Source organism: Pipistrellus hanaki (assembly GCF_964339955.1).
Source record: "Pipistrellus hanaki genome assembly, chromosome: 2".
Taxonomy (NCBI): domain Eukaryota; kingdom Metazoa; phylum Chordata; class Mammalia; order Chiroptera; family Vespertilionidae; genus Pipistrellus; species Pipistrellus hanaki.
In genome coordinates, this window is record NC_140504.1 from 196,089,659 (window position 1) to 196,116,794 (window position 27,136).

Consider the following 27,136-nt stretch of genomic DNA (forward strand, 5'->3'; position numbering starts at 1 on the left):
GTTAACCCACAGCCAGTAAGAAGGCAGGCCCAGGCTCACCCCCAAGAGGCTGCCCTCACCCACCAGGGGTTGCAGGCTCAGTGACAACTGGCTCATGACCTCCAAGGGCCTCCCCCGTGCCCACCCTGTGCCTGCTGCTTGGGCCAGCTGCCTTCAGCCCAGCCAGGAGGCCTGGGCTCTGCCCCGAGGGGCTGGTGCGGAGCCCAGCAGCTGACCCCCGGCCATGCGAGTGGGCTCAGGAGAAAACCAGGCCTCTGACCACCCTGCAGGCCTGGGGCCAGGCCTTTCCGACAGCAGAGCACGTCCTGCCTCGCTCATGCTGTGCGACACCTGCCTTCTCTGCTGGCGCTGGTCTCCTGTTCAAATCCCTAAGCTTTTCTGGGGACACTGCCAATCACCCTATGAGCCGGGGGCCCCCGGAGCTCCGTGCTGAACAAATACACCACTTCCACCTCAGCCGGGCTCGGCCCACCCTGTGGGGTCCTCAGGGGCTGGGCTGCAGAATAAGGACAAGTGCAGTTCAAAGGCTGGTGTCTTCTCAAGTTTTTTGCTTTTGTAAAGACAAGGCTGCGTTTTTTGTTTGAACGAAAACATTCGGTAAGCCCCTCTCTGCCAGCCTCTCCTGGTCTCGGTGAGGAGCTGGGACCCTGGGCCTGGGAAGGGCCAGGCCTGGGGATGGGGGGGAGGGGGGGCTTCGTGGGGGGTTCCTCAGAGCCGGAGAGGAAGTGCATTTGAGAATGGAGTTTGGCTTTATTCGGCAGAAAATAAAATTAAAAAGTTGACACATGCCCACTGTACAAATGGAGGCCGAGACACCCACTGGAACCATCTCGGCAGCCGGACTCGGGTCCTGGTGTGGCCCTCAGGTCCTGACCCCCGTGTTCTGGGGAGGGGTCAGGGCAGGAGACCGTAGCTCTCAGGACGTGAGTGGGGGAAGGAGGAAGAGGGAAGTCAGAGCAATCTCCTCCTCCACGTGGTAAAAAACAAGTACTAAAAAAAGCACCCAAAGCTTAAAAAAACTACCCTCCCTGGCTGGGAGGACGGGGGCATCCTGCTTCCCAGCAAAACGCCTCACCTGGCAGAATGAGTAGAAAAATAAAATTAAACTTTATCCCTGAATGGTGGAGCGAAGGCCCCTCCTCCTGCCTCAGAATCCACCCCGGCAGCCACTCCCTCCCCCGCAGCACGGAGGCCGGCACGTCACACGCACGTACATGTGCAGTCACATACACACATGCCGCCCACCCTCTGTCCGAGGCCCAGGCAGCAGGGACTGGGGTCTGACAGCTGCGGCGTCTGGAGGGTCCCCGTGCCATCCCGAGGCCGCCCCGCGTCAGGGGGGCAGGACCGGCTCCGGGGTGAGGGGCGAGCGTGCAGTAGCGCGGAAGGGCGGTGGCGAGGACGGAGGGAACGGGGTGGGGACAAAGCCCGCCAAGGTGGCCGAGGACTGGAGTCACACCGGCCCGTGGTGCCAGCGGAGCCAAAGGGAGGACGGGGGTCTCGGCAGCGGGAAGGAGCCAGGGCCATGGCGGGGGGTGGTCTCATCTGCCACCTGCAGGCTGCCCTGGGCAGTCCCGTGGCACAGCCAGCGAAGGGTCAGCAAGGCCCTGCGGGCAGCTCGGGAGGGGCCCTGGGTAGTGTTCTCAGGGCACAGGGCGACTGCCCGAGAGGCCACCAGAGGTACAACGGGGCACTGGGCAGAAGGGAGTTGTGAGCAGGATGCTTACACGCGTCCTGCAGGCCCAGCTGAGAGGAGAGCCAGAGGGCAGGCCTGGCCGGGGTAGGAGGAAGGGTGAGGTGGGCAGAGGATGCTCTTCCTCAAGGGGCCGGTGGAGGACGGGACACAGGGAGCCTGAGGCCGGCGGGACGGGCACACGGGACTGAGATGTGGCCGTGGCCCGTGTGCGGGGTCCGGGCAGGGCTCGGCTGCAGGCGCAGTGGTGGAGGCCCCACGGGCAGGGCCGCTCAGCGCAGCCCCCGGGGACCCCTGGCTCCGTGGCAGCACCAAACACAACTGATGTCAGCAAGATGGAGGGCGGCGTGCGGCGCACAGGCCTCAGCCCGCGTTCCACGCCGCTCAGTGAGAAGGGTCCGAGGACTCGGTCCGGGGCGGCCCTGAGGGCGGCGGCAGTGGTGGCAGCAGCACCTGGATCTGGGCGCTCCGGTGCCGGGAGCCGAGGCCCTCGGTCAGCGCAGGCTCTGGTACAGGTAGGCCGAGGTGAAGAGGGCGTTGGCCGTCAGGCTCACGGCCAGGAGGCCCTGGACCAGGGAGGGGATGAACCGACCTTGGAGAGAGCAGAGACCCAGTCAGAGGCACGGCGGTCAGAGGACCTGGGGTGTGTGTGTGTGTGTGTGTGTGTGTGGGTGTCTGTGCCCCTGGCTCACCACAGGTCACTCCCTCTGCCCCCGGAAAGACACTGCAGCCTGGGTCACGGTCACGTCCCGCCCTCAGGCTCCTCCGTTCCTGAGCCCGGCCTCCAGGAGGCCCTGGCTGGGCCCTGTGCTTGCCCCGTGGCGATGGGCAGTGGCCTGGCTTCACTGACAGGAAACAGGCTCTAGGGGACTAGCACCCCGGGCCTCCACGGTCAGCAGGCGGCCCCTGTGCCCTGGCAGGAGCTCGACGCTGCCATGTGGGGGCAGCACCCCATCTTTCCAGAAAGCCTGCGTGTCCATCTTCACCACACACGTGCCCCTGCTCCCCGGGCAGTGCCAGGTGCTGACGGGATTTATCTCACAGCTGCCCTGGGCCCACAGGCGGAGGAGGCAGGACTTGAACTCAGGCAACTGATGGCCGGCTCAGGCCAGCACAGACCACACGGGCAATGGAGCACGTGAATGTGGCTGGTGCAGCTGAGGACTCAGCATTTTGTTACCAAATTTTAATTTTGTTAAGATTTAAATAGCCTCACGTGACCTGAGGCTATGGTAACAGGGACGGAGCGGTGGGCACAGGGCGGTTACCTGACTGCCTCCGTCACTAGGGGCCCCTCGAGGGTCTTTCTCCGTCAGGGTCCCAGACAGAGCGGGTGATCCTGGCTGCACACTGAGGCCCGCCCCCTGCTGCCTGCCCTCCCCCCGAAACAGCGCGGGCGCAGACCTCTCCAGGTGGTCTCCTCGGGGCACCCTTGGGTGGTGGTGTCCACCGCGCACGTGGAGGACTGCGAGGAGTCGTCCTCCTTCTTGATGGAGCGGCTGCTGCAGGCGCCGCCTCTCTCCCGCATGGGCCTCATGTCTGCAGAGAAGGGGGTCTCAGCGGGTGCTCACAGGCCACCCGGGACAGGACAGACAATACTTGAGCCAAAACAAAAAGCCTGTCGGCAGACGCAGCTTGGCAGGGCATAATACGTTTCTGATCCATCCTAAGGAACAGACCAGCCTCAAGGTCAATTGCAAAACAATAAAAGAATGTCAGCTAACAGAGCAATGTCCTGGAGGGTTCAAGGTCATGAGAAGCCAGCTAGGGGCCATGGAACTGGGGAGAGTGGCCGCACACATCCCAAGAAGATCAAGGACAGGCCTGTGAGCCTCCTAACGGGGGTCTCCACACTGTGCTGATCCCAGAGGCGCCCCTCAGCCCAGCGGGCTCTCCTCCCCCCAGGGCCGGGTCCGAGGCGCATACCCACGCTGTGCTTCGTGTCCTGCGCTGGCTGCCTCTGTGGCTGGGGTGTCTCGATGCTGAAGAGGCTGCCGTTGAGGGGCAAGTGTTCGTCGGAGCTGCTGGGGGTGCTGGGGGCCTCCCCGGGCGGCGACGGGAACAGAAGCAGCTTCTGCCCCTTCAGGTTGAGCCGGGCCGGGCTGATGAGGGGCCTGCGGTGGCGCAGCGAGCCGGTGCTGGAGGCCACGGAGCCGGCCACGGAGGGCGCCGGGGAAGGGAACGGGGACGAGGGGCATCTCCCCAGCAGCAGAGAGTAGTAATCTGGAGGGCGGAGGAGGACAAACACCGTGCCTGTAGCGCAGGCGTCTGATTGTCAGTCTGCACTTGGGGTTGTTACACAGCTCGGGCCTCTTCCGTTCCTGTTTCCCAGGAGAGAGGCAGGCTGGGCAGGCGGGGAGGAGGCCCCGTGGGAGGGGCGAGGACCATGGCCCCTCAGCAATGTCCCCTCTGCCTCGCGATTTCTACCCAGCGGCCCTGGTTCTGCCCTCAGCTGAGAGCAATGCCAGGACAGCAACCAATTCTTGAGACTTAAGGTCAGCTCCCTGCCCTGCTGAAGGCGGGACCCGAGTGACCCGGGCCACTGAGAGGAGCGCATTCCCTCTCACCCTGAACGCCCACTGCACAGAAGCCGAGGCACGGGGGTGAGAGCCACTGGCCCAGGCCTGCACACACGGAGGCGCGGGGATGGGATGTGAACACGGACCCTGCCTGACCCTCAAGTTCATGTCTAACACACGGCCCTCTGGAAACCCCACCGAGACCGCTCCCCGTCACCCCTCTTACCTGGAACAGGCGCCTCCCCCGACGGAGACAGCTGCGACGGCGGGCGGCTCCCGCTGAACAGGTACCCCGAGTCTGGAGGGGAGACAGGGACAAGGTCAGGTGCCCGTGCTCCAGCCCCAGGGCCGGCTCTGCCGATCCAGCCTGTCACTCACAGCCCTGCCTTCACCCCGAGGGCCATTAACCCACGTCATTTCCTTTTTGAAGGATAAACCAGTCGCAGAGTGCCACCCCCAGCCGCCTGCAACTCTCCCCCAGAGGGTTCTGGGAAGGCTCTGGGGTCTGCACCGCTGTGGGCCCAAACCCACCGCTTCCCACCCCGCAGGCCCGGCACCCGGCTCCTGGCGGGCAGCTCCAGACAGCAGTCCCGCGGGGAAGGCAGCGTGGGCCTCCGGGTGCCCATGCCCAGGGCTCCCGCGGTCCCAGGAGGCCGGAGCTGGGCCGGGCCAGGGCGGTCCTGGGGGAAGGTGGAGAATGAGACCGCGCTCCCGACAGGGACCAGGTGGCGGTCATGGCCGAGCCCACGGGCGGGAGCACCTGGACTGACCCGACTGAATCCCGCCCCGGACCACACGGAGCGGCTGGGGCAGAGCTTCCATCCCCAGGACTGGAAGCAGCAGCAGTAACAATAGGGAAGAACAGGGTAAGGCATAAACCCGCGAAGGGCTCAAGCGTTCACCGAGTGCCCGCTGGAGGCACTGCCCTTGCGAGCGCTTTACACCCTCTCACTCCTCTCACCACCGCCCGGGGCCGGTTCTACTACTGGTCTTTTCTTTTTCTTTTTTTAGAAAAAATATATTTTATTGATTTTTACAGAGGAAGGGAAAGGAATAGAGAGTTAGAAACATCATTGAGAGAGAAACATTGATCAGCTGCCTCCTGCACACCATCACTGGGGATGTGCCCACAACCCAGGCACATGCCCTTGACAGGAATTGAACCTGGGACCTTTCAGTCCACAGGCTGACGCTCTATCCACTGAGCCAAACCGGTTTCTTATTTTCTTGAGGGAAACTGAGGCTCAGAGCCAGTAAGTCCTTTGGTGAAGGGCAGCTGCTTAGTGGCTGCAGCAGGATTTGAACCCAGTGCCTCCCACTTGTACACAGCTCCCCCAGGCCCACGTGGGCGGCCCGCCCATGCCCGCGTGCCTCTTACCTGCTCGGGTCAGGGAGGGGATGGTGCCCAGCGAGAGGGCCCGGCTGAGGCGGCCTGGCAGCGAGGAGGGCGAGGCCCGTCGGGGAGAGCGGAACAGCTGCTGGCTGGCGAGGGGCAGGAAGCCGGGCGCGGCGGGGAGGAAGAGAGACGGCGAGGAGGCTGCGACGCCCGGGTAGGGCACGGCCAGGCTGGGGCACGCGGGGAAGAGGCCGGCCGAGTCTCCGGGGAGGTACCTGCAAGAGGCCGCGGGCGGGGGAGGAGGTCAGCCCGGAGGGCTCTGAAGGCGGTCCGCCAGCTGCCCCCTCACCTGGCACAGGGGGGGCCTGAGTCGGGGTCCCCGAGGAGGAGGCGTGCGTTAGTGGAAGCGGGAAGCAGTCCAACCACATTCACACCGTTAGGATCGGTGGCTGGGAGTGCAGCGTGACCCACCGCCCCGCATGCCCCCTCCGATCCGTCACAGCAAACTAGTCCCACTATGGGTCTCAGTGTTAAAGTGACACTGTCGCCCTTGCCAACCTCACGTCAACCCTTGGCCTTGAAGCGGAAATGCCCAGCCCCTTGCCAGGCTCCCAGGAGTGGCCAGTGGCCTGGGGTTCCTCCTGTCCTTCCTGCTCATGTCCAGAGCCCCCATCGCAGCGGCCGAGCTCGGGGCCCTGCTCCCCGGGCGTTCACCTGCTGCCCTCTGGCCTCAGACAATGGACATTCAGCTCAGTGTCTTGTAGAGCCGAGGGGGGTGGCCAGGCTTAGGACCCCCAGGAAGAGACATGCAGGACACAAGCCAAACTTGAACTTGGAGAAAACCCCTAAGTGACCACAAGGCTGCACAAAAGATGGATGGTGACAGTGTCCCTTTAACTCGAGAATGGTACAAATCACACAAGGGGACCCGGTGGCCCCAAGCCAGAATGTCAACCATGCTTCTGGTTAAGGCAACCGATTACAGAGGCGGGGACAGCGACAGTTAATGCATTAGTCTGCCCGCTGTCTGGACGGAGTTGCGGGAGGTCCGGCCTTACCTCGGTCCCCAGGGACAAAGGAGCCGCGGACAACGTGCCGATGACGGGCAGGCTGGCCAGGCCCTGCAGCAGAGCCCGGGGGCTAAGGGACCCCCCCGCAGGCCCACTGCACTCGAGGAGTTCCTGCTAGTTCTCACCCTCCCCTTCAACAAGCTTTGAGGAAAGTGCAGGGTCAGCAGTGCCCTCCTGGAGATCACGTGACCTTGCTAATGCTGTCCGGAGTGCCAGCAGGCTTCCTGGACTTCAGAACCCAAGGCGGGAGCGTGAGGAAATCAAGGCAGGAGCTCAAGCCAAGCTGCTCGCCCAGCCTCCACCTGCTGACGTGTCCTGAAGCCAGGACACCTGGGGAAGCCCCTCCCCCAACAGAAGATACGATTTCACGGTTTTGTGGCAGAAGGGGGAGCGTCAGGCACAAGGGACGCCGGGACCTTTGGCAACCTGCCCTGATGGTGCGTGAAGCTGTCCCTGCAGGGCCTCTGCCAGGAGGACCCAGGCCGCCCGCAGATGCAGCAGGAGGCCTCGGGGACTTCCCGCACCCCCCTCCCCCAGCAGCGAGGGGCCGAGCCGGCCTACAGGCTTCGCAGGTGGCCAGCTGGCCCAGACAAGCTGGGTCTTGCCGGCACTTTCCAGGACCCCGCCCCGTGCCAAAAACCTGTCTGCATGATCTGGCACCGGGGCTGGCCCGTCTCTGATGCCAGTATAAATGTCGGCATGGAGGGGACAGTTCTTCTCTGACCCTTCCGCTAGCGGATCCTTGTAAGGTGCCGGTGTGAGCTCTGGTCCCGGCCGCAGACCGGTCCCGGGAGCCTCCTGTTACAGGGCCGTCTCCGCTGGCTCCCGAGCTTCACACGAACCGACACTTCCACTGGCCCGGCGCCCAGACCGCCGCGCTCCGGAACCGGCTCCACGGGCACCAGCACGGAATCTGAGTCTCCGTCCCCGGGTAAGGGGTCCGAGGAGGGCCGGGTGCCTGTTCGGTGTCCCACCGACGGAGAGGACCCAGCCCCAGCCCCAGCCCCGAGCAGAAGGAGCAAGCTATGTAAGTGGCCGTCTGCTGAGACAGGGACCATCCCACCCGGCAGGGACAGTCAGCTGGGCCCTGTCCTTCCATTTCCACGTCGCCAGCTCCCAAGCCTGACTCCTTGGCGCGCCGGTACCCCAGGTCCCGCCCCCGGCACAGACGCCTCGGAAAGAAAGTGAAAGAAAAAACAAAAAAGACGCGATACCTGATGCCCAGGGTCAGAGCAGGGCCCCGGAGGCATTTATTGAAAATACAGCATCGAACACACATCTGGCCGGGCTGCGGTTACAGGGATCGAGGGCCACTAGACATCATCTGCAGCTCTACACTCAGGGACAGACGACAGGCACAGGCACGGACAGACACGCTGACACGCTCCTCTAGGCCGGAGCTGCGAGGCGGGGCGCGCCCGGGAGGAGCCTGCGGGCCTGGGGTGGGGACCCAGGCCCAGACCCAGAGGGAGAAGACAGCGTGTGCGCCTCCCTCAGGTCTTGGGGGCAGAGGTCCCTGGCAGGGGTGACACTCGCAGCTAATAAGCCAGGACCCCGGTGGTGCCTGCACTGCCTCGCTGTTGCCGCTAAGGTCAGGAGGTGCTGGAATAGGCTCCAAGTAATGCCGCTTTAAGGGACTGGTGGGCGATTAAAAGTCACAGACTAAAAAGGCCAGGAAGCCCCCTCAGCTGAGGCTCATTTCATGACGGTCTTCCCATCCCCACTGGGGCAGGCAGGCTCTGCTCAGCGGGGGCCTGGCCAGCTAGGGAGCTGATTGTGATTATAAATAACTTAACTTAAATACACACACACACACACACACACGCGCGCGTCCTGCTTCTCCTCAGTGCCAAGAGCAGCAGGCATTAGCTTCCTTGAAAGCAGGAGGCTCCAGAGACAAGGGCGCGCACAGCCCAGCACACCCTGCTCTCCAGGGCAATGCTGCCGCCCCTGCCCCACCGGCTGGCCGGGAAGGGGCAGGCGCCTCCCCAGCAGGACTAGGTCCCGGCTCTGCATCTCCACCCCTCCTCCATTCCCTCCACACACAACCAGCGGACAGGCCTGGAGGCACACGGCTGCTGGGGGCAGCTCCTGATCCCGGCGCTCTGCACAAACGGGTGCGGAGGGGTGCGGGGTCAGGGGCGGGGCAGCCTCTCGGCCCCTGAACACGAGGATGAGTGACGGCGGGCGCGGGCGCGGGCGCAGCTCCTGACTCCCTGGGACCTGGCCAGGCCTGTGCCTCCTCCCCACCTCTCAGCTGGTGGGTGGCCCCTTGCTGAGTGGCCCTCATGCCTGTGTCATCTGCTCCTGCCTGCCCGGGGCTCCGACGAGGGAGAGTGTAGAGCACTCTGAGGGTCGGCTTGGCCGAGCCTCTGTGGACACCCTATAGGAAGGTAGAAACCAGGAGCCTCAGCACCCCTGTGAGGGCTCTAGGGGCCAGAGCAGTGACTGTCCAGAAACCTGCTGGCCACAGCAGGAGGGTTTCCTACCGTCACCTTGAGAAGACCCTTGCCCTACAAACTCATGATCAAGGCCAGTCTGGGACCAAGAACTGCACCCTCTGCTCCCAGGCCCAGGGAGGAGGCTGAGGGTGAGAGGGGCTCAGGAAGGTGTGGGAATGGGGCAGTGGGCCCAGGGGCAGCCCAGACTTCTGGTCTCACCGGTTCCCAGCAGGGCTGGCCGGGCACTGGGCAGGACCAGAGGGACAGACCAGAGAAGGGACGTGGGGACGAGGTGTGCCCCGCTCAGCAGCACCTGCCCGTCTCAAGTTGCCCAGGGGTCAGGCCACGTGGCAAGGGCTCGGTCTGTGGCCACTGTCACCAGCCCGTGCCAGGAGCTCAGAGCTGGTGTAAGGAGCAGCAGACCTAGCCTCATCCCACGGTGCCAGAGGCAGGCAGGGGCTGTGGCAGGCGGGGATGCCTGGAGCTGCCCGGAGGAAGCCATGGGGCACCGGCAGCCTGTGAGGGCATCGCCCGTGTGCTGGCCTTGGGGCAATGAGAGAGTCTCTGGCCCGAGAGAGGGCACTAAGGTTGGGGGATGACTTACTGGGACAAGAGGGGGCGAGAGGGGAGGCCTGACTCCTCAGGGAAGGGCAGGGGCTGGGCAGGACTGGGGCTCTAGGCTGGACAGGGCTGAGAGTGAGGCAGGAAGAAAGAGCCAAGACAGAGAAGTGCCCTGCTCTGGGCTGGGCGCAAAGCTCTGGGGCTGTCCGTCCGTCTGTCCTCCCCCCGCAATCACTGCTGCTTCTCTGACCTTCGGGGCCGGAACCTCCGTGGGCCCGTCGCCTTCCTTGTGGCCACGGCCGCCATCAGGCCCACCAGGCAGCACAGGGACATGGTGCCGAACTTGAGCGTGTCCAGCCAGCTGGGCGACGGGGCCTGCAGGTACTGCTCGGCCAGGTGCAGGCCCAGCAGCAGCGCCCACAGGCCGGTGCAGAAGGCGTCAATCCTCCGGAGCCTGGGGAGAGGGGGCTGCGTGAGGGCCCATCTCAGCAAGACAAGTCCCTCCTCCTCCCCCCGCTCGCTGCCCCTCACCCTCCCCGTCCTGCTCAGAGACAGAACCCAGAGCCAAGAGTGCAAGTGCCTCTCAACCCGCCTCCGGCACGTACACGCTGCTCGGCTCCGAGCTGGTCTGTTTCCGAGCTGAGTGCTCCAGCCAGTGAAACAGGGCTCAGAAACCTCCCCCAGCTCGGCCTGTGCTGCTTAGTGGTTGGGCATAGACCTATGAACCAGGAGTTCACGGTTTGATTCCCAGTCTGGGCACAGGCCTGGGTTGCAGGCCCAATCTCCAGTAGGAGGCGTGCAGGAGACAGCCGATCAATGATTCTCTATCATTGATGTTTCTCTCCCTCTTCCTCTCTGAAATCAATAAATACATTTTAAAAAGAAAAACAGAAACCTCCCTCAGAGTAACTGCGATGACGTGAACACCAATTGGAACAGGGAGGGAAATCAGGGCCCAAGGGCACCCACACCGGGCGGGTGGTTATTAGGAGTCTGAGGAGAGAAGTGGGGTGGTTTGGCCCAGGTGGCCCCAACCAGCAGCGGTCGGGGGGCCTGCTCCGAGTGCCGCTGCCCCCTAAGGAAAGTCATTTACTCTGCCTCGCCCCCGGCCTCCCAGCTGCTGGGAGGGACAGCTGTTCCCACTGCACAGCGGAGCCCAGCCCCGGCTGGCGCCCCAGGCCCCCCGCTCCGGCCCACACGCACCTGACGCGGCCGGCCAGCAGCATGGCCAGCAGGCAGGTGAGCAGGCCCAGCACCACGACGCCCGTCTGGTGGCCCCGCCCGTAGGCCCAGGCCTCCTGCAGCTGCTCGGTCATGTGCTCCGGCAGCAGGCCCAGCAGCTGCCGCCAGCCCTCAGCCTCAGGGGCGGTGCCGTTGTCAGGAGCAGCCGAGCCATTGCCCCCAGGGGGCAAAGCTGGGGGCAGGGTGGCCCCCGGGACAAAGGGGTCGCTGGTGCCGTACAGCGTGGTGGCCAGCAGGAAGGCACAGGCCAGGAAGGCAAGGGCGCGGAGTACGATGACCTGGACCGGGGCCTTCACCGCGGACGAGCAGAAGCTCTGGGGGAGGGAGGGAGAGACTGGTTAGCCAGATGGCAAGAGCCACCCACAGCCACTGCCCGTGCGCTGGTGCCCGGGGTCTGGCCAGGGCCAGAGCACTGGCTGAAGAACCCACCCGGGACCTGCCGATCCGAGACCTCGTCTTGATCAGGCCCAGAACCCTCGGACCTTCTTGGCTGTCTCCAGGCTTACAGCTGAGACCCCTCCCCGACCCGGCCCATGGCTGCCTCTTCTTTAGAAAGAGCTTTTGATGTAATGGTGACCTTATTCTTTCATATAAATTTTTCATTCTTTTTGCCAAATTCTCACCATAAACTCCTACGGGAATTATAAACATATAAATAACTCTGACCAAAGTTAAGCTTAAAAATACGGCAATAAGTTGTTCAGCGTAGAAACATGTGGAGAGGAGAAAAAGCACAGGTCCGAGCGCCCTGCTGTGCAAACACGGGCTGTGGGCCGTGCGTGGCCGTGTGGGCCGGAGCCAGCGGTGGACTGGAAACCACCTGCCACTGGACACAGGCACATCTGGGGACGGAGGGGGTGAGCTACATCTAAATCCACTCACCGCTCTATCAGATTTAAGACCCAGAACATTCCACTAACTGAATACGGTGATAAAAATTAGTGAGTTTTAGCTCGGCCAGCGTGGCTTAGTGGGTGAGTGTTGACCTATGAACCAGGAAATTATGGTTCGATTCCTGGTGGGGCACATGGCTGGGTTGTGGGCTTGATCCTGTGTGCAGAGGCAGGAGGCAGCTGATCTATGATTCTCTCATCATTGATGCTTCTATCTCTTGCTTCTTCTCCTTCCCTCTCTGAAATCAGTAAATACATAATTTTAAAGTTAGTGACTTTTAGCCATCTGGTTCTGGGTTCAAATCCTGGTGCCTTGGCACATAGGGTGTGGGGCCCCCCACACGTCACTTCACCTCCCCGTTCGGCTTCCTGGCTGAGTGGGCGGCGCAGAGCCTCAGAGCACGGCCGCCGCACGGTGCTCTGGGAAATGCCTGAGTGGGGAATGGATGCAGGGGCTCCAGACTGTCAGGTATGCAGATGATGGGCGGACCCCAATACTGAGCCACGCTTCTGGGGACACCCCCTCCAGCTGCTGACACAGGGGCTTGGGGATAGGGCCCCACAGGAAGGGTTTCCAGGGAGAAGGCCTTGGCTCTGGAGAGCTGCCCACCAGTCTGTGGGCCCAGCCCTGGGAGGGGCTTCTCTGCACCAGCCCGAGGGCTGGGACGCCCCAAACGCCCGTGGGCGCGCTGCTCAGACCTGCGTGTGGCTCTGGTCGGCCTCCCGGCGCCGGAACTGGTAGCTGACGAGCAGGGCGCGCAGCTGGCGGTTCTGGTGCTTGAGGTAGTGCTCCACGGCCGCCTGGCACGGCCGGCACAGCTTGTAGATCTGCTCCAGGTGGTGCCGGTACACCTCGATCTCCTCGTCATACCGGCCCTGCGGGCGGGGCAGAGGCTCAGGTTCTTGGTTCACTCGGGGACCACGGGAAGCTGTCCCCACCCTGACCCTGCTTCCTCACTGCCAGCAGGCAGACAGCATCCTGAGCGCGTGCCGACGGCCACCGGGAGCAAGAACTACCCAGAGCCCAGGACGCAGCGGGACCACAGGGCACGGAGGCGTTCTGGCCAAGTTCTACTCCAGAGGGGGCCACGGGAGCAGATGGCTCTGGGCTGGCGCTACCTGGGCTGGAGCAGACAGACACTCAGGCAGGGCCTCCCCGCTGGTGAGCTCTGGGTCCAGAAAGCACGAGGCCCTGGCTGGGCTGAGTGGGGGCTGCAGGTCCTTGGGGCTCCAGGAACAGCTGCAGACAGTCCCCCCCCCCCCCCCCCCCTCAGGATGCAGCAATGCTCCTCTCCCCGTTTCCAGGGCCCCCAAACACCTGTCTGCAGGGCCAGCGGGTTATCAGTTTGATCTTATCTTGCTGGGACCAAGCTGCCCTGGTGGCCAAGTCACACATGCCTCCACCCCCGGTACCCAGCCAGGCCATGGGAAAGCCGGCTTCTCAGGGCCTCAGCTCCTGAGGTCACAGCCGCCGGCCTGGGGGTGGGAAGGCAGGAGCAGCTACAGCAGTGGTCGGCAAACTCCTTAGTCCACAGAGCCAAATATCAACAGCACAACAATTGACATTTCTTTTGAGAGCCACATTTTTTAAACTCAAACTTCTTCTGACACCACTTCTTCAAATAGACTCGCCCAGGCCGTGGTGTTTTGTGGAAGAGCCACACTCAAGGGGCCAATGAGCTGCATGTGGCTCTCGAGCCGCAGTTTGCCAACCTTTGAGCTAGAAGACAAGGCTGCTGGGCTCCACGGCAGGCCCGTGTGTGTGTGTGTGTGTGAACTCCTAGCATCCAGCCTCCCTCTCCTTCACCAACTCCACAGCAGTGTCCGGCCAGCGGGGGGCAGCCTGACTCAGAGGGACAGGGCCCCGCGGGAGCCACCTGCCAGGGACAAACCCCTCGGGACTGGCAGGCACTAGGCTTTCATGAGGTCCCCAGGCTTGGAGCCAAGAGAGCAGGAACCATGCGATGGAGGGAGGATGGAGGCATGCTCCGACGAGATGGAAACCACACCTGGAGGGGTGGAGGCGGCCAGCCCAGGCCAGGGGAGGGGGGCTCTGTCTGAAGAGCCCTGGGCATGCCCCCCCGACACCCCCCGCCCCCCCCCCCCCCGTCCCCACCTCACCTCATCCCGAGGCGAGAAGGCGGCCAGCTGCTTGATTTTGGTGGTCTGGTGGTGGCTGCACCTCCGGCACAGCAGCACCTGGCTGCTCACCCACTGCGGGGGCTGCGCGGGCGCGCGGGGGCCGGGCGCGCTGCTCACCACGTGGTTCAGGTGCTCCAGGTACTGCGCGGGGATCGGCTTGTTGTAGTCGCCGTTCTGGGGGGGAGGGCAGAGTCAGTGGGAGGCCCGGCGGTGACCCCCGTGGTACAGCTCCCAGTGCCCCCATGTTCTTTCCACGCAGCAGCGGCCTGTCCTCCACAGAATTTACAAGGAAGGAACCCCACAGGCGAGAGTGCAGCCCCCGGGGCCGCGTGTGCTGCAGGGGCCTGCAGACCAGGGCCCGTGGGGGGCGCTGTCTGTGAGCCAGGCTGCCTACTGCGATGGGGGCTTGGCAGAGCTGAGTCCTGGGACAGGACAGTGTGGCTGCAAAGCCTTCAGCCTCCCTGGGTCTCGGCAGAGCCCGCGGACCCCTGGCCAAGTGCCAAGCAGAGAGCGGGTGTGAGCCAGAAAGATCCAGGGCTGACCCCCAACCTGCCCACTCCGCTGGTGTGCCTCCGGATGAGTCACCCGGGTCCCCGGCTGCGGGGAGGGGGCGGGGTGCTGGACGGGGGCTGGGCGCCGCACCTCCTGGAAGCCGTTGTACTGCTCGCAGTGGGGGCAGTCCCAGCAGTTGCGGTTCCCGTAGGGCACCACCGTGTCCTGCGCGCAGAACCAGCAGTTGACGGTGGTGTGTGTCGGCTTCGTCCTGTGCACAGGAGAGAGTCGAGTCAGCGGAGGCCTCTGTGCCTGTGCACAACGGAGACCAGTCCCCGGGAGGCAGCACCGGGAGAACCAGCGAGGAGGCCACGGGCCTGGCTCCTCCTCGGCCTCCAGCACGCCCTCGAGGGGACCCAGCCACCCGCCGCTGGCTCCTGGGGCTCATGCTGGCCAGGCCACAGGCCAGCCCTAATCCCTCCCTGGGAGGCCTGTTCCCAGGCCCGGAAATGGTGCTCCCAGAGCCCCCAGGAAGGCCCAGGGGCGGGGCTTAGAGACAGCTGTGGGCTGGGGAGAGAACACCAGACAGCACACGTGTAGTAACAGGTGCTGCTGCAGGGTAATCCCAGCCCAGATACCAGGATGGCCATGGTGATAGGGGTGTGCACGCGCAGCAACTGCCCAGCAAACCCTGGTCCTAGGAATCTAGACACAAGCAGGTGACGGAGGCAGCTGCTTGAGCCCCGGGGTACTGGCCAGGCCACCTCCTGCTCTGGGGTGCCATTCGGACCCTGCTGTAGTGGCAGCCTCACCACACAGATGCTCTACTGCCCACAGGGTGGCACAGCCCCCAGCCCAGGAGCCAGAGGTGCCAGCTCTGCCCAGGGCTGGCTGAGAGCCTGGAAGCTCCTCCTCTCCCCTTCTTCCTGCCTCCCTAGGCCACGTCTGCCAAGTGTGAGGTCGCAGCACCTCGGGGACCGTGCACTACAAGGACCCGACCACACAGCCACACAAAGGTGCTTGCCACGTGAGGGGGCAGCTCTGTCAGTATCCCCCCCTGAGAGCGAGCTCCCACTCCTGCCCCTGCCCCTGACCACCGGGTTACAGGGCTCTCCAAGCCTCAGTCTCACGCCTGCTAACCGGGAGTGCTTACCGGTGCCTGGCCCAACGCCCCCTAAAGGGTAGTCACATGGGTGGGCGGAGAGAGGGGGCGGCTCAGGGAATGCCCCCGGCAGCCCCGCCCCCGGCCCCCCGCTCTGAAAACCCTCACAGCGGGCAGGGACTGCTATGTGAGACTTGCGGACAGCAGAGGGCAGGGCCGGAGAGCAGCAGCACTGCGGCCATAGGCCCGGCCTTCGGGGAGTCATCCTGTCCCCAGACCCGCCACCTGCCTGCTCATCTGGGCAGGGGATGGTGACCCCTCCCGGAGCCGCAGGGAGCAGAGGGCCAGGCGCCACGGAGGTCAGCCCGGCAGGAGGTGTGGCGCCTGCTCTCTCAGCACCAGCACCCGGCACCCCGGAATGAAGCCCTGGGCTCTGGTACTCAGCACCTGCTCCCCGGCTCCCCAGTGACTGCGGCGGGTCCCAGCGGTGACAGTGCAGGCAGGTGACCTCTCACCTGCCCCTGGGCCTCTCCAGCCCTCCCCCCCCCCACACCCCCACCACCACACCGCCTCTGGCCTGAAGCCAAGCGGAAGAGCTGGCAGCTCATGAATAAAGATGGAAAGGGGACAAAGACCCAGCCCAGGGGCGGTGGTGGGGGTGGGGCACAGGAACTGCAGCCTCCGTCCTGGGAGCCAGCTCGAAGCCCCTCCCACCCAGAAGCCACCATTTCCAGGAGGAACCTCCAGTCCCCCAGCTCCGTTGCTAGGGAAATGGGCCTGGCCTGGAAGCCGGGGGCCGGAAGGGAGGAGGACCAGCCTGGTCCCTGGGGCCAGTGGCTCCAGCTCCGGTCACTCTCAGCCCTGGGTGATCCCTGCCCAGCGTGTGAGTAGGGGAGGGGCCCCGTGGCAGGTGGGGGTTCACAGGTCAAGGGGTCACCCCCCACAGTGCCTCTGGGCGGTCCTGTAGGGTCCGCAGGCCTGTGAGAGGCAGGAGCTAGCCAAGCGATGGGGGCTGGGCAGAGTCTCAGCGCCCCTACCCCCTGCACTGGCCCCCCTGAGTCAGATACGTGGGCGAACGGGGACGTGTCCTCTGGGCTGCCCCACTCGCCCTGGCCCGCTGTAAGGCATTTGGGCACATCTATTCTGTGCCAGCTTAACCCTGTCTCCGTCCTGGTCAGGGAATGCCCCCTCCCGCCCTCATAAACCCCTCAACCCACTCCTCCCCAGGCCAAAACCTCTGCCCGCAAGACCCTGGGACCACCCACTCCCGTGCAGGTCTGATGTGACCAGCGTCCCAGCAGGCGGGCAGGCGGGAGGCCTGGCGGTGCTGCCAGCTCCCACTGCCCCACCCCTGTGCGCAGCTCCCGGTTCCTGGTTCCGTGGGGCCCCGAGGAGCCGGAAGCAGCGAGGGCAGGGGTCCCTCAGGACCGCCCCCCACAGGCCTGAACACACCGGGGAGGGAAGATGGACACAGCATCACCCCAGCACCACATCCCAGTTTAGTTAAAACAAAGCTCGCGACATCCCACCGTTCCCTGCAGGTGGGCCCTGCCAGGGGGCGGGCACCGCTGGGCCCACAGGTACCAGACCAGCCTGCCCGGGGGGGCTGAGTGTGGGAGGCAATGTGCCAACCAGTGTCCGCCAGGCCCTGAGGAGTGCCAGCCCCCCCAGGAGGGGCCGGAGGGTGGTCTCCATGAGTCAAACTCCGTTCCCTTAGGGGCCAGAGGCCCAGGAGGAGGGAGTCCTGGCTGAACCCCCGGCTTCTTGCTGCTGCTCTGTGCCCTGAGCGAACAACACATGGAGAACCCGAGTTGTCTCCTGGGCCCCAGCGGCAGCAGCACCGTAATGCCAGCCAGGACCCCAGGGCCTCCGGGCAGAACGAGCCCAAGTCCACAGCAGCCCTGCCTGCCACACCGAGACAGAGCCCAGCCCAGCTCCCCGGGACAGACCTCATGTTCATGGAGCCGGGCCCCCAGAGAGGGAGGTAGGCCCCCAGACAGGCAGACAGGGAGCCGGCCCCCAGAGGGAAATGGCCCCCAGAGAGGGAGCCAGCCCCCCAGACAGGCAGATAGGGAGCCAGGCCTCCAGACAGGCAGACAGGGAGCAGGCCCCCAGAGAGGGAGCCAGGGAGCCAGGCCCCCAGAGAGGGAGCCAGGCCCCAGAGAGGGAGCCAGGGAGCCGGCCCCCAGAGGGAAATGGCCCCAGAGAGGGAGCCAGGCCAGAGAGGCAGAGAGGAGCCAGCTCTCACTTCCGACCGGGACAGGATGAGAATGGCGACCTCCCGGAGCAGCTGGTGGCAGATGCCACAGGAGAGAAGCCAAAAAGTGGGGCACCTGCTGTTACCCTGAAGAACAGGTCTGCTGGCCGGCGGGGCAAAAGGAACAGATGGCATCCCAACAGGCAGGGCTGCTGGGCAGGGGACCACCCAGTGTGCGCCCCGGAGCCTGTCTGTCCGGCAGCACAGGGGGAGAATGGAGTGCCGAGTGGGCAGGACACGGTGCCAGGACAAGGCTCTGCTGCTCACCCTGGAGCTGCATGCCCTCGGCCTCCAACCTGCCCACGTGGAGAACCCAGCAGACCCTGTGGGTGCTGTGGGTGCCTGATGTCCCGAGCACGGGCGCCATGCCGGGCAGCGGGTCTGGGGGGTGGACCAGGAGCAGGCAGCCCCAGGCTGAAGCTGGCGGAGGCGGGCCTGCGGTTGGTCTAACAGCTGGAGGCGGCCTCCTTCCTTAGCTGTGGCGGGAGAAAAGGGGACCTGCCCCCAGGTGTCCCGGGCAGCACCGGTGGGAGCACTGCCGCCCTCCTGGGAGGGGCCCACCTCCTGGCGGCTCCCTGGCCAGGGTGCCCTCCACCTCTGTGCTGGGCTCGCAACCCCCCCTGAGACCAAACCCTTTCCAAACACAACTCTCCGCAGGAGGGTCCCCCACACCCATGCTATGGCCAAAGCCACAGCTTCTCCGGGGGGACAGGGCTCAGTCTCAAGGGCTGGTCTAGCTTCCATCATCACCGTGGCCAGTTTTGGCCCAGGCAAAGCCAGTGCTCTGAGCGTCCCCGAGCATTCTGGGGAGAGCTGGTCCTTCTCGGCAAGCCAACAGGTCCCAAGGCCCCCACAGCACCCTCTGCTGCTGGGGTCACAGGCCGCCAGGACCCTCCCAGATCCCCTTCCCAGCATGCCCTTCTCTGCACCAGGCCCGGCTCTGGCCTGGGGACAGGGAAAGCGATGGCTGGCAGCCTGAGAACAGCCGGAGCACAGGACACAGGAGCACGCGACACAGTCCAGGCGCAGCCACGCTACACACCAGTGAGGCCCGGTTCACCGGGAGGCAGCAGCATCCGGAGACAACCCGGGCTCTGCAGCCCTGAGCAGAGCGTTCTGTCCCCCCCTTTCAATCAGGGGGTCCCGCAAGCCCTCCCAGCTTCCAGAACTCCGGCAGGAGCTGGGACACTAGAGATGGGGGTTCCCAGGGACCCCTCAGTGCCTCACTGCCCTCCCCAGGAGACGGACCCCTGTCCCTCCTCCTCCTTCCTCCTCCACCAGCCTGCACACAGCTGATTCCTTCCTCCTCCGAGGGCCTGTGACTCAGTCACCCTCCCGGCTTTTCCCCGGGGTGGGAAGTGGCACACGGTGGCAGTGAAGTGAGAACAGCCAGACGGACTGCCCAGGTTCAAACCCCAGCGCGGCCACGTGCAGGCAGGTGCCTTCGCTTCTTCCACTCAAAACCTGAAGTCACCCCCCGCCCCCCGCCCCATGAAGCTGCAAGCCCACCCGCCGTGGACCCAGGATGTGCTCACAGCCCCGCCGTTTCTCCCTGCCCCCGGGAGGGGGTCAGATGGAGACACAGCCCGGGGGTGGGCCGCAGTCCCCGCTGAAGCTCAGCCCTGAGCCCGGCTGGCTCCGGGTGGGGGCTGGGGCGGCCCTGGACCAGCTCAGCAGCAGCCCTCGCCCAGGGCTGGGGGATGCCGGCCTCAGGGTCAGCCCACCCCTGGCCCTTCTGGCTCCGGGGGAGCAGGGGCTGTGGCTGCCATGGGCTGAGATGAGACCCCAGACATGGAGCAGACCACGGAGCCACCCACCACCAGCCCCCCGCCTGCCCTCAGGGTGGAGGCGGGACGCAGTCAGGGTGCAGTCCGACCCCGCCGAGCCCTCCCGCGGGGCTGGGGGGCCCGGGGGCCCGGGGGTGGTGTTGGGGGGTGCGGGTCCTGCGGCTCCCGGCATCGGTCTCCTCGGAGGAGGAAGCTTGTGACCCACGTGCGGCCGCTCCCGCCCACCCCGCATTCCTGGACCCCAGCCGCTTCCGGTCTTATTTTTTTGGGGGGGACGGAGGGGGGAAGTGCGGGGCGGGTCTCAGCACGTGGGCACACAGGCCCGGTCCCCCGCAAAGCCGCGGCCCCGCGGGCACGGGCTGGGCGGCGCGGTGCGGCGGCGCCGGCGGGAAGGCCGCGTGCGGCGGGCGGGGCGGGCGGGCCGCACTCACCTCCGCGCGATCCGGTAGAGCAGCACGCCGGCCGCGGCGCAGGCGGTGACCCCCAGGCCGCCGGCCAGGCCCGCCGTGGGGCAGCGGGCCAGCAGCGCGCTCACGCCCTCCATGGCGCCCGCGGCGGCGGCGGAGCGGCGACGCCGAGGCCGCGAGCGGATCACCGGCGGCGGCGCGCACCTCCTCGCGCCGTGACCTCCGTCGCTTTGTAGCGGGCGCGGGCCCGCCCCCTGACTCGGCGCGCTCCCGCCGCGCAGCCAATCGGGGAGGGGGACGAGCCCGGTGGGCGGGGCGCCGGGGGAAGCGGCGGCGGCCCGACGGCGCCCTCTGGCGGCCGGAGGTGGGAGGCGGCGCGGAGCCCGGCCTGGAGCACTCCGCTCCCGCGCTCGGCAGGCCCCTCCCGCATTCCGGCTACTGACCCCTTGGAAGCAGTCTTGGCTCCGGCTGGTCCAGTTTCCCGGCCTGGGCCAGAGCGGCGGAAGCGCGCAGTGCTGTTTGCTGTAAGTTGCAGTTCCTTAAGCCACTTCCACTGAAGCCACTCCACGGTCCAAATAATTTATAGAACCATGATTATGTTTATAGAAACAGATAGCTACAAGGTTGAATAAGTCATAGGACAGCCATATATCTGAGCACAGGAGTTGGCCTGGAGGGTTGGACGATACACTGTTCAGGAAGAGCAACATGCACATTAGTTGTTTTCAAAAATATATATTTTATTGATTTTTTTACAGAGAGGGAGAGGAATAGAGTTAGAAACAATTGATGAGAAACATCCATCAGCTGCCTCCTGCACACCCCCTACTAGGGATGTGCCCGCAACCAAGATACATGCGCTTGAATAGGAATCGAACCTGGGACCCTTCAGTCCATAGGCCGACGCCTATGCCCTGAGCCAGACCAGTTAGGGCATGCACATTAGTTTTAATAATACCCGGTTTAACTACATAAGTCCTATAATATGTGTAAGCTCCTAGGAAGTAATGGAGGGTAAATGAACTGCAGTTACCTCCAGGTGGGATTAGCGATGAAGATGCTAGCATTATGGATTTTCATTAAATCCCTCTTATAACTAGAAACAAGTAGGAAATATTTGTACTTAATTACATAACGTTTCAGTGTGCCCACAACTTTTCGTTTTTTTTGGGGGGGGTGTCATTACAGTTCACTGCTGTGGACAGGGTGGGTTACTTAAGGGTTTCCTGTGGCCAGTTCATCTGCCCCACACCCTAGTTCTGCCGCCTGCGGAGAGGGGAGGGCACCCACAGGAAACCTGGGGGTGACTAAAGTCTGCAATGGACGCTCCTCCTTCTGGGAAGTGGGGTCAGAGCAAAGGCCTCCGGCTGGTCTCGCTGTTTCGCCCGCTTGGGGCATACAAAGGAATGAACAGCCTGCAGCTGCCCTCTCCACGGGCAGCATTCCGCCTGCAGAGTACCCACTCACAGGAAGGGCTCTGTCCTGGGCACCGTGGTGCCAGTGCAGCGCTTCGGGGACAATGCCTGTGGACGCACCATGGGGAGGTGAACTGGATGCAATGCTTTGCTGGGGCTTGGCTCAGTCAGGTCATTCCACAGGCTCAGATGCCCCTGCTGCTTTTCATTCACTACTGGACTAGCCGTCAGACCTACTACTGGTCAGCTGATTACTCACCTTCCCCGAGACCTCAAGCAAGTCATGTGAGCCTCTGATCCTTATTTGTAAAATGTGGACGATAAGCCTCAGCTGGCCCTGGGTGGCTAGGGGGCTGAGGGGAGTGGGGGACTCTGGAGGCAGGTGCATGGAGTGGCCAGACCCGTCTGAGGGTGGGCCCAGGTTGTGCTGCACCTGCTGCCCTGGTGGGGCTGAGTGGACTGGGTGCTGCCATCTTTGTGAGGGTGTGGTGGTCAATTAGCATATTCCCTCTTTATTAGATAGGACTAGAGGCTCAATCATGAAATTCGTGCAAGAGTAGATCCTTGCAGCCCCGGCTTCGTCAAGGTCATTCTGCTGTTCAGCTGTTTGATTGATTTGTGTATTATGCTTTTATTATTATAGATTACTTAAAAATAATAAAATCCTAATGACTAAGCTCATAGATAAGAAATAAATCAAGGGATTTCTCCATTAACAGTTCAGTGACATTTTCCGTTCAAAAATTCAGCCCTGGCCCGGCTGATGTGGCTGTGGTTGAGCGTTGATCTATGAACCAGGAGATCACAATTCCATTCCCAGTTAGAGCACATGCTGGGTTGCAGGCTCAATCCCCAGTGGGGGGTTATGCAGGAGACAGCTGGTCAATGATTCTCTCTCATCACTGATGTTTCCTTCTCTCCCTGCTTCTCTGAAATCAATAAAAATTACTTTAAAAAAATCCAGCTCTGACCAGTTTGGCTCAGTGGTTGGAGTGTTGGCCTGCATACCAGAGAGTCAAGGGTTTGATTCCCCCATCAGAGGCAGTCAGGAGCAAGTACCTGCCTGGGTTGCAGGTTAATCCTTCGCCTTGGGTGTGTGTGGGAGCTAACCAATCTATGTCTCTCTCTCACATGGATGTTTTCCCCTCTCTCTTTCCCCTCCCCTCCCTTCCCATCTCTCTGAAAGATCAATGGAGAAAACATCTGTACTCGTTGGGTGAGGATAAAAAGATAAATTGCCCAGCTGGCATGGCTCAGTGTCCACCTATGAACCTGGAGGTCATGGTTCCATTTCCGGTCAGGGCACATGCCTGCTTTGCGGGCTTGATCCCAAGTGTAGGGCGTGCAGGAGATCAATGATTCCCTCTCATCATTGATATTTCTCTTTCCTTCTCTTCTGAAATCAATAAAAACACATTTTAAAAAAAGGTAATTAAAATAAAAATCCAATAAGCATCCCTTTTTCCTGCCTATTCTCATCCTACCTTTGGGGCCAAGTGTCTTGCATTTCAGTGCCTAGGGCAGGAGAAGCAAGCAGAAAACTAACTTGTACTAGGTTTACATCAACTTTATTAATTCAAGAATGTCAGTGGAAATTATTTTGAAATGATTCTCTTACCTAATTTAGTGAATATTAAGCAACCTAATTTTTAATGTTCATATTAAAATCTTGAGGAAAAATTCAGGCTTTAATATGAATATTCGAACAAAGACGTTGGTAAGTGCCACTATTACAAACAGTTAAAACAAGGTTCTGAAATAGGAATCTCTTTACTGCCATGCATTTTGGAAGCACGAAACATGCCTAGTTGCTAACAGTTGAAGCGAATTATACCAGGGAGTTCACCACCACCGACAAACTTGCTTCACGACCCAAGGGAACAAAATAAACTCAACTTAAATACAATTAGAAACCTTCGCCCCTCGTCCCTACCAGAGCGTCTGCCCTGAATAGGAAACTCCATGCACTGGTTATTAGTGTCCTGTCTTCCTAGACATTCAGACTGAAAATGAACCCAATGTCCACACATGCCAAGTCCGGTGAGAGCTAACGTAGACAATCCCTCTGACCTGCCTCTGCCCTAGCGTGCTGTTCCTTATTAATCTTCCTTGTAAGATGGGAGGATGGGCTTATCATCCTGGTGACTTCTCATTTCTCGATTTAAAAAATATGTTTTTGAACTAGGGTATTTAAGCACCACCACCAGCACAGTAAAAGTGAGCTACTCTTCAAAGAGCCGCAATCAACCTTGGTCCGAGCAGCGGGGACAAGAACGGCTCACACGCTCAGGGACTGCCTGCGTCACTCCCACATTCCACACTCATGGCCGGCCGCGCTCTGCCTGCCTGCAGTGTACCTGGGCTTGCCCGGGCCTGGCTTCTGGAAATACATCCAGGAGCGAGGCCACTGGGAAACAGTTCTTTGGTTCAAACTGGGGATAGTGGGTAACTTTAGGAAAATAAATATAATTTTAAATATTTAATGTCAGAAAGTTGTTTTTTAAAACTCAGCAGCCTGAGAACATGGGAGTGTTGGTATGAGACTTGGGAATGTACAAAGAGGAAAACAGTTGGGCAATCAGTTCTGGTCAGCCCAGTGTCACCGACATGTCACCCATCCCCTACCAGCCCCGTGCGAGATGTGACCTCCCGATGAGAAACGTGCACTTTGACTTTAGAGGTTGTCTCTGAGTTTCTAGTCTTACCAGCCTATAGTTTACAGTACTGTGAAGTGAAAGAGGACAAAAACCAAATTTATACTTAAATTAAATAGCATGATTTAATTTACTTGCTGCTGAATCCTGAATCCTCTTAAATTTTAAAAAAAAAACAAAAACACAACAAAAGTTAAAATTAACTATTAACGTTAATGAATTTAAACCTTCCAGAAAACATGGATCCAAAAGGAAATGTCCAACAGGTGACCGAGCCACATATTTTATGGCCTTTCCTGTATCGGCCTCGTACTTTCTAAACATCAATGGGGAAAAAAAATCTTTATCGAGTTTTGCAGTTTTATTCTTCCGGTGCACAATGTCCGCCTGTCACTAAGGACTGTCTTCCAACAGGTACACAATCAGCTCATAGGTGGACAGCACAATGGCCGTGTTGGGGATCTGCCGGATGAGCTGGGCAAAGAGTCCTCGATAGAAGGCCAGGTAGCCTTCTTCCCGGAAGACCAGCCGAGCGGTCTGGACAAAGGACTTGTACTTGGTGCCCTCCTCCCGCAGCCGCGTCCTTATCACTTCTGTGGAGAGAAACACAGCTTTTGTGACAAATAAATTCATTTCCAGGTAATACGAGGAGAATTCAAAGCACACAGCTTTATAATTATCAACGTATACCTCTGCCCATGTGCCACCTAAATACATGACCTCAATACATGCCCTGGCCGGATAGCTCAGTTGGTTAGAGTGTCATCATGCTATGCCAAGGTTGTGGGCTTGATCCCCGTCTGGGCACATACAGGAAGCAACCAGTGAATCATAAATAAGTGGAACAAACTAATGTTTGTTTTTCTCTCTCTCTCCTCCCTTCCCCCACTCTTTAAAAAAAAAAAAAAAAAAAAAAAAAAAAGCTCAGTGAGTGGGACTTGATTTTAAGATAGTTTATGGTTTTGTACTCAATTAAGTAAATGCTGTAACTTCACCAAAAGCGGCCTTTGCATTAAGCATGATAGTATCTTCTACAAGACTTTCTTTTCATGTACTCCCCAACTTTCTCCTCCCAGAATCCTCCTCCGCTCTGTCCAGCTTAAACACTGCCTCCTCCTTTTCCAAACCTTGGTCTACCTGGCCCGGTCTCACCGAGGTGCCCACAACATGACATTGCCTGTCACTGCCTGCTGAGCAGACCTCTGCCACCCTGTCTCTCTACCAGGGAGCCGTCCGCCTCTCTTCATGAGCCCTGAGGCCACGCAGTGTCCGGCTCACACTGGGACTCCATCACCTGTTACTGAGTTCACCACGGCCACAGCTGACAGCACAGTAGGCTTTTGAAAACAAGGCTTGTTTTTCTTTCATTCATTCTTTCTCTCTTTTTTTTTTTTTAATGTGCCTCAGGCATGAAACCAAGACAGGCATCAAGCTAGGATGAACTAAGACTGTGTATCCGCTTTGCCCCTGATGGATATAAGAACACCACCACTAATCAGGTGTCTCCTTGCCCATTGCTAGGGGGTGAGGCTTGTTTTTCATGGCACAATAAACACAGCTATTATTTTAATAGTAGCTCAGGAGGACAGGAGGCCTATCATTCTTTTTAAAACTAAACTTAAAAGCCTAGCTGATTTGGTCAATGGTTACAGCATCTGCCTGTGGACTGAAGGGTCCCCAGTTCAATTCCGGTCAAAGGCACATGCCTGGAGTGCAGGCTCAGTTCCTAGTATGAGGCAGCCAATCAATGATTCTCTCTCATCATTGATGTTTCTATCTTTCCCCTTCTCTCCCTTCCTCTCTGAAATCAATAAAATATATTTTAAATAAATAAACTTAAAAAAGTAAACTTTGTAAGTGGCAAATAAAATTCAAAGTGGAAGCTGAGAGATGTTAAGTTTGGCTCCTATGTCAATTTTTTTTTTTTAAGTCAAAGAATTTTAAGTAAAATCCAGATTTTTGGCTTCTTGAAAACATCAGAAGTTCTACAACACAGGCCCATGTTCTGCACAGCAAGTTTTGGGAACTGGGGTTGAGTTCCTGCCCCCCCCCCCCCCCCCACACACACACACAAATAAACACACACGAGCGCGGGGGCAGTCACCGCCTGCAGACACGTGATGTCAGTGGGCTCCGGGTCCGGGCACACTGAGAAGAGGGGCACATACCGTGTGGATAGGCGATACAAGAGGCACAGCCCTTAGACACAGCAGCAGCTGCCATAAGTCCAAAAAAGCTTGCGGAATTCTTCTCAGTCCCGTTTGCATTGGGGGTGAACGGAGCGTCCTTCAGGTACTTCTTCAGGCTTTCATAAATAGCGAAGCAGATGACAGTTTCTGAGATCCCCGCGTACGAGGCGGTTAATCCCCGGTAGAAGCCGCGAACGCCTTCCGTCTGGTAGACGTGGCGCGCACACTGGAGCGTGTTCATCTGCTTACAGCCGCGCACCCTGGGCAGAGACCGAGGACAGGCCGTCAGCACGTGAGGGCTCCAGACCCTGGCCGGAGGGAGGAAATCCGTGGAGGACACGTGTCCTCCCCCACGGAGGGCAGCTGTGCCTGGCCCACGGAGAACGTGTCCCGTACCAGAGCCACGAGAACATGTTCACAGCCTCCGGCCCGAGTGTAAAGAGAGCTGTGAGGAGGAAGACATTCCTCACAGAGAAATCTAACCAACTCGATCACTCCATCCGACACCCAAAAAGAGGCACGGAGAGGTGCACTGGGCACCGTGCCGGACCAGAACTGCTGCTGGGCATGGGGCGGGCCGTGCTGGGCGGGAAGGCGGACTAGCTGGCAGGTGACGATACCAATGTGTGTTAAGAAGACACCGAAGGAGAACCGGCCGGCCGTGGGCAGGGAGGAGCACGTAAGGGTGCTCTCTCATCGCTCTTCTCCTAACGGGGCACTAACTGCATTACTTCTAAATGCCCAAACCACAACCGTCCAACAGCCACACACAGACTTAGGCCGGGCGTCCTCCGTGGTGGATAAAGCCGAGTCCAGGACCCGAGTGCGCACTGTCAGACAGAGACCATCCGGCCCCCACCACTCTCCATGGACACCCCCCCCTGCATCTCCCCAGGCTGTTCTCGACCTGAGCGAGGTGACCTTCCTAACACAAAT

The 27,136-nt window shown here is 61.0% G+C and overlaps 2 protein-coding genes across 3 annotated transcripts in view; both read right to left on the reverse strand.

Moving 5' to 3' along the window:
- Positions 1-20,182, reverse strand: part of TMEM201 (transmembrane protein 201) — a 186,721-nt gene extending 166,539 nt beyond the window's left edge. Inside the window, exons 1-11 of one of the 2 annotated variants that reach the window (XM_084875797.1) lie at positions 19,967-20,182; positions 14,540-14,660; positions 13,877-14,071; positions 12,455-12,631; positions 10,824-11,176; positions 9,871-10,074; positions 5,591-5,823; positions 4,439-4,510; positions 3,620-3,916; positions 3,098-3,232; positions 727-2,285 (exon numbers count right to left, since the gene is read on the reverse strand). In XM_084875797.1, coding sequence (XP_084731923.1) covers positions 2,188-2,285; positions 3,098-3,232; positions 3,620-3,916; positions 4,439-4,510; positions 5,591-5,823; positions 9,871-10,074; positions 10,824-11,176; positions 12,455-12,631; positions 13,877-14,071; positions 14,540-14,660; positions 19,967-20,079 — 1,998 coding nt within the window. In that variant the 5' untranslated portion in view covers positions 20,080-20,182 and the 3' untranslated portion in view covers positions 727-2,187. Of the gene's footprint in view, positions 1-726; positions 2,286-3,097; positions 3,233-3,619; positions 3,917-4,438; positions 4,511-5,590; positions 5,824-8,946; positions 10,075-10,823; positions 11,177-12,454; positions 12,632-13,876; positions 14,072-14,539; positions 14,661-19,966 lie in introns of those variants that run through there. The other variant, XR_014794299.1, reaches the window with a different exon arrangement.
- A 479-nt stretch (positions 20,183-20,661) lies between these two features.
- Positions 20,662-27,136, reverse strand: part of SLC25A33 (solute carrier family 25 member 33) — a 29,243-nt gene continuing 22,768 nt past the window's right edge. Inside the window, exons 6-7 of the mRNA XM_084875834.1 lie at positions 26,180-26,460; positions 20,662-24,604 (exon numbers count right to left, since the gene is read on the reverse strand). Of these exons, the coding sequence (XP_084731960.1) occupies positions 24,405-24,604; positions 26,180-26,460 (481 nt within the window). The 3' untranslated portion in view covers positions 20,662-24,404. The remainder of the gene's footprint in view (positions 24,605-26,179; positions 26,461-27,136) is intronic.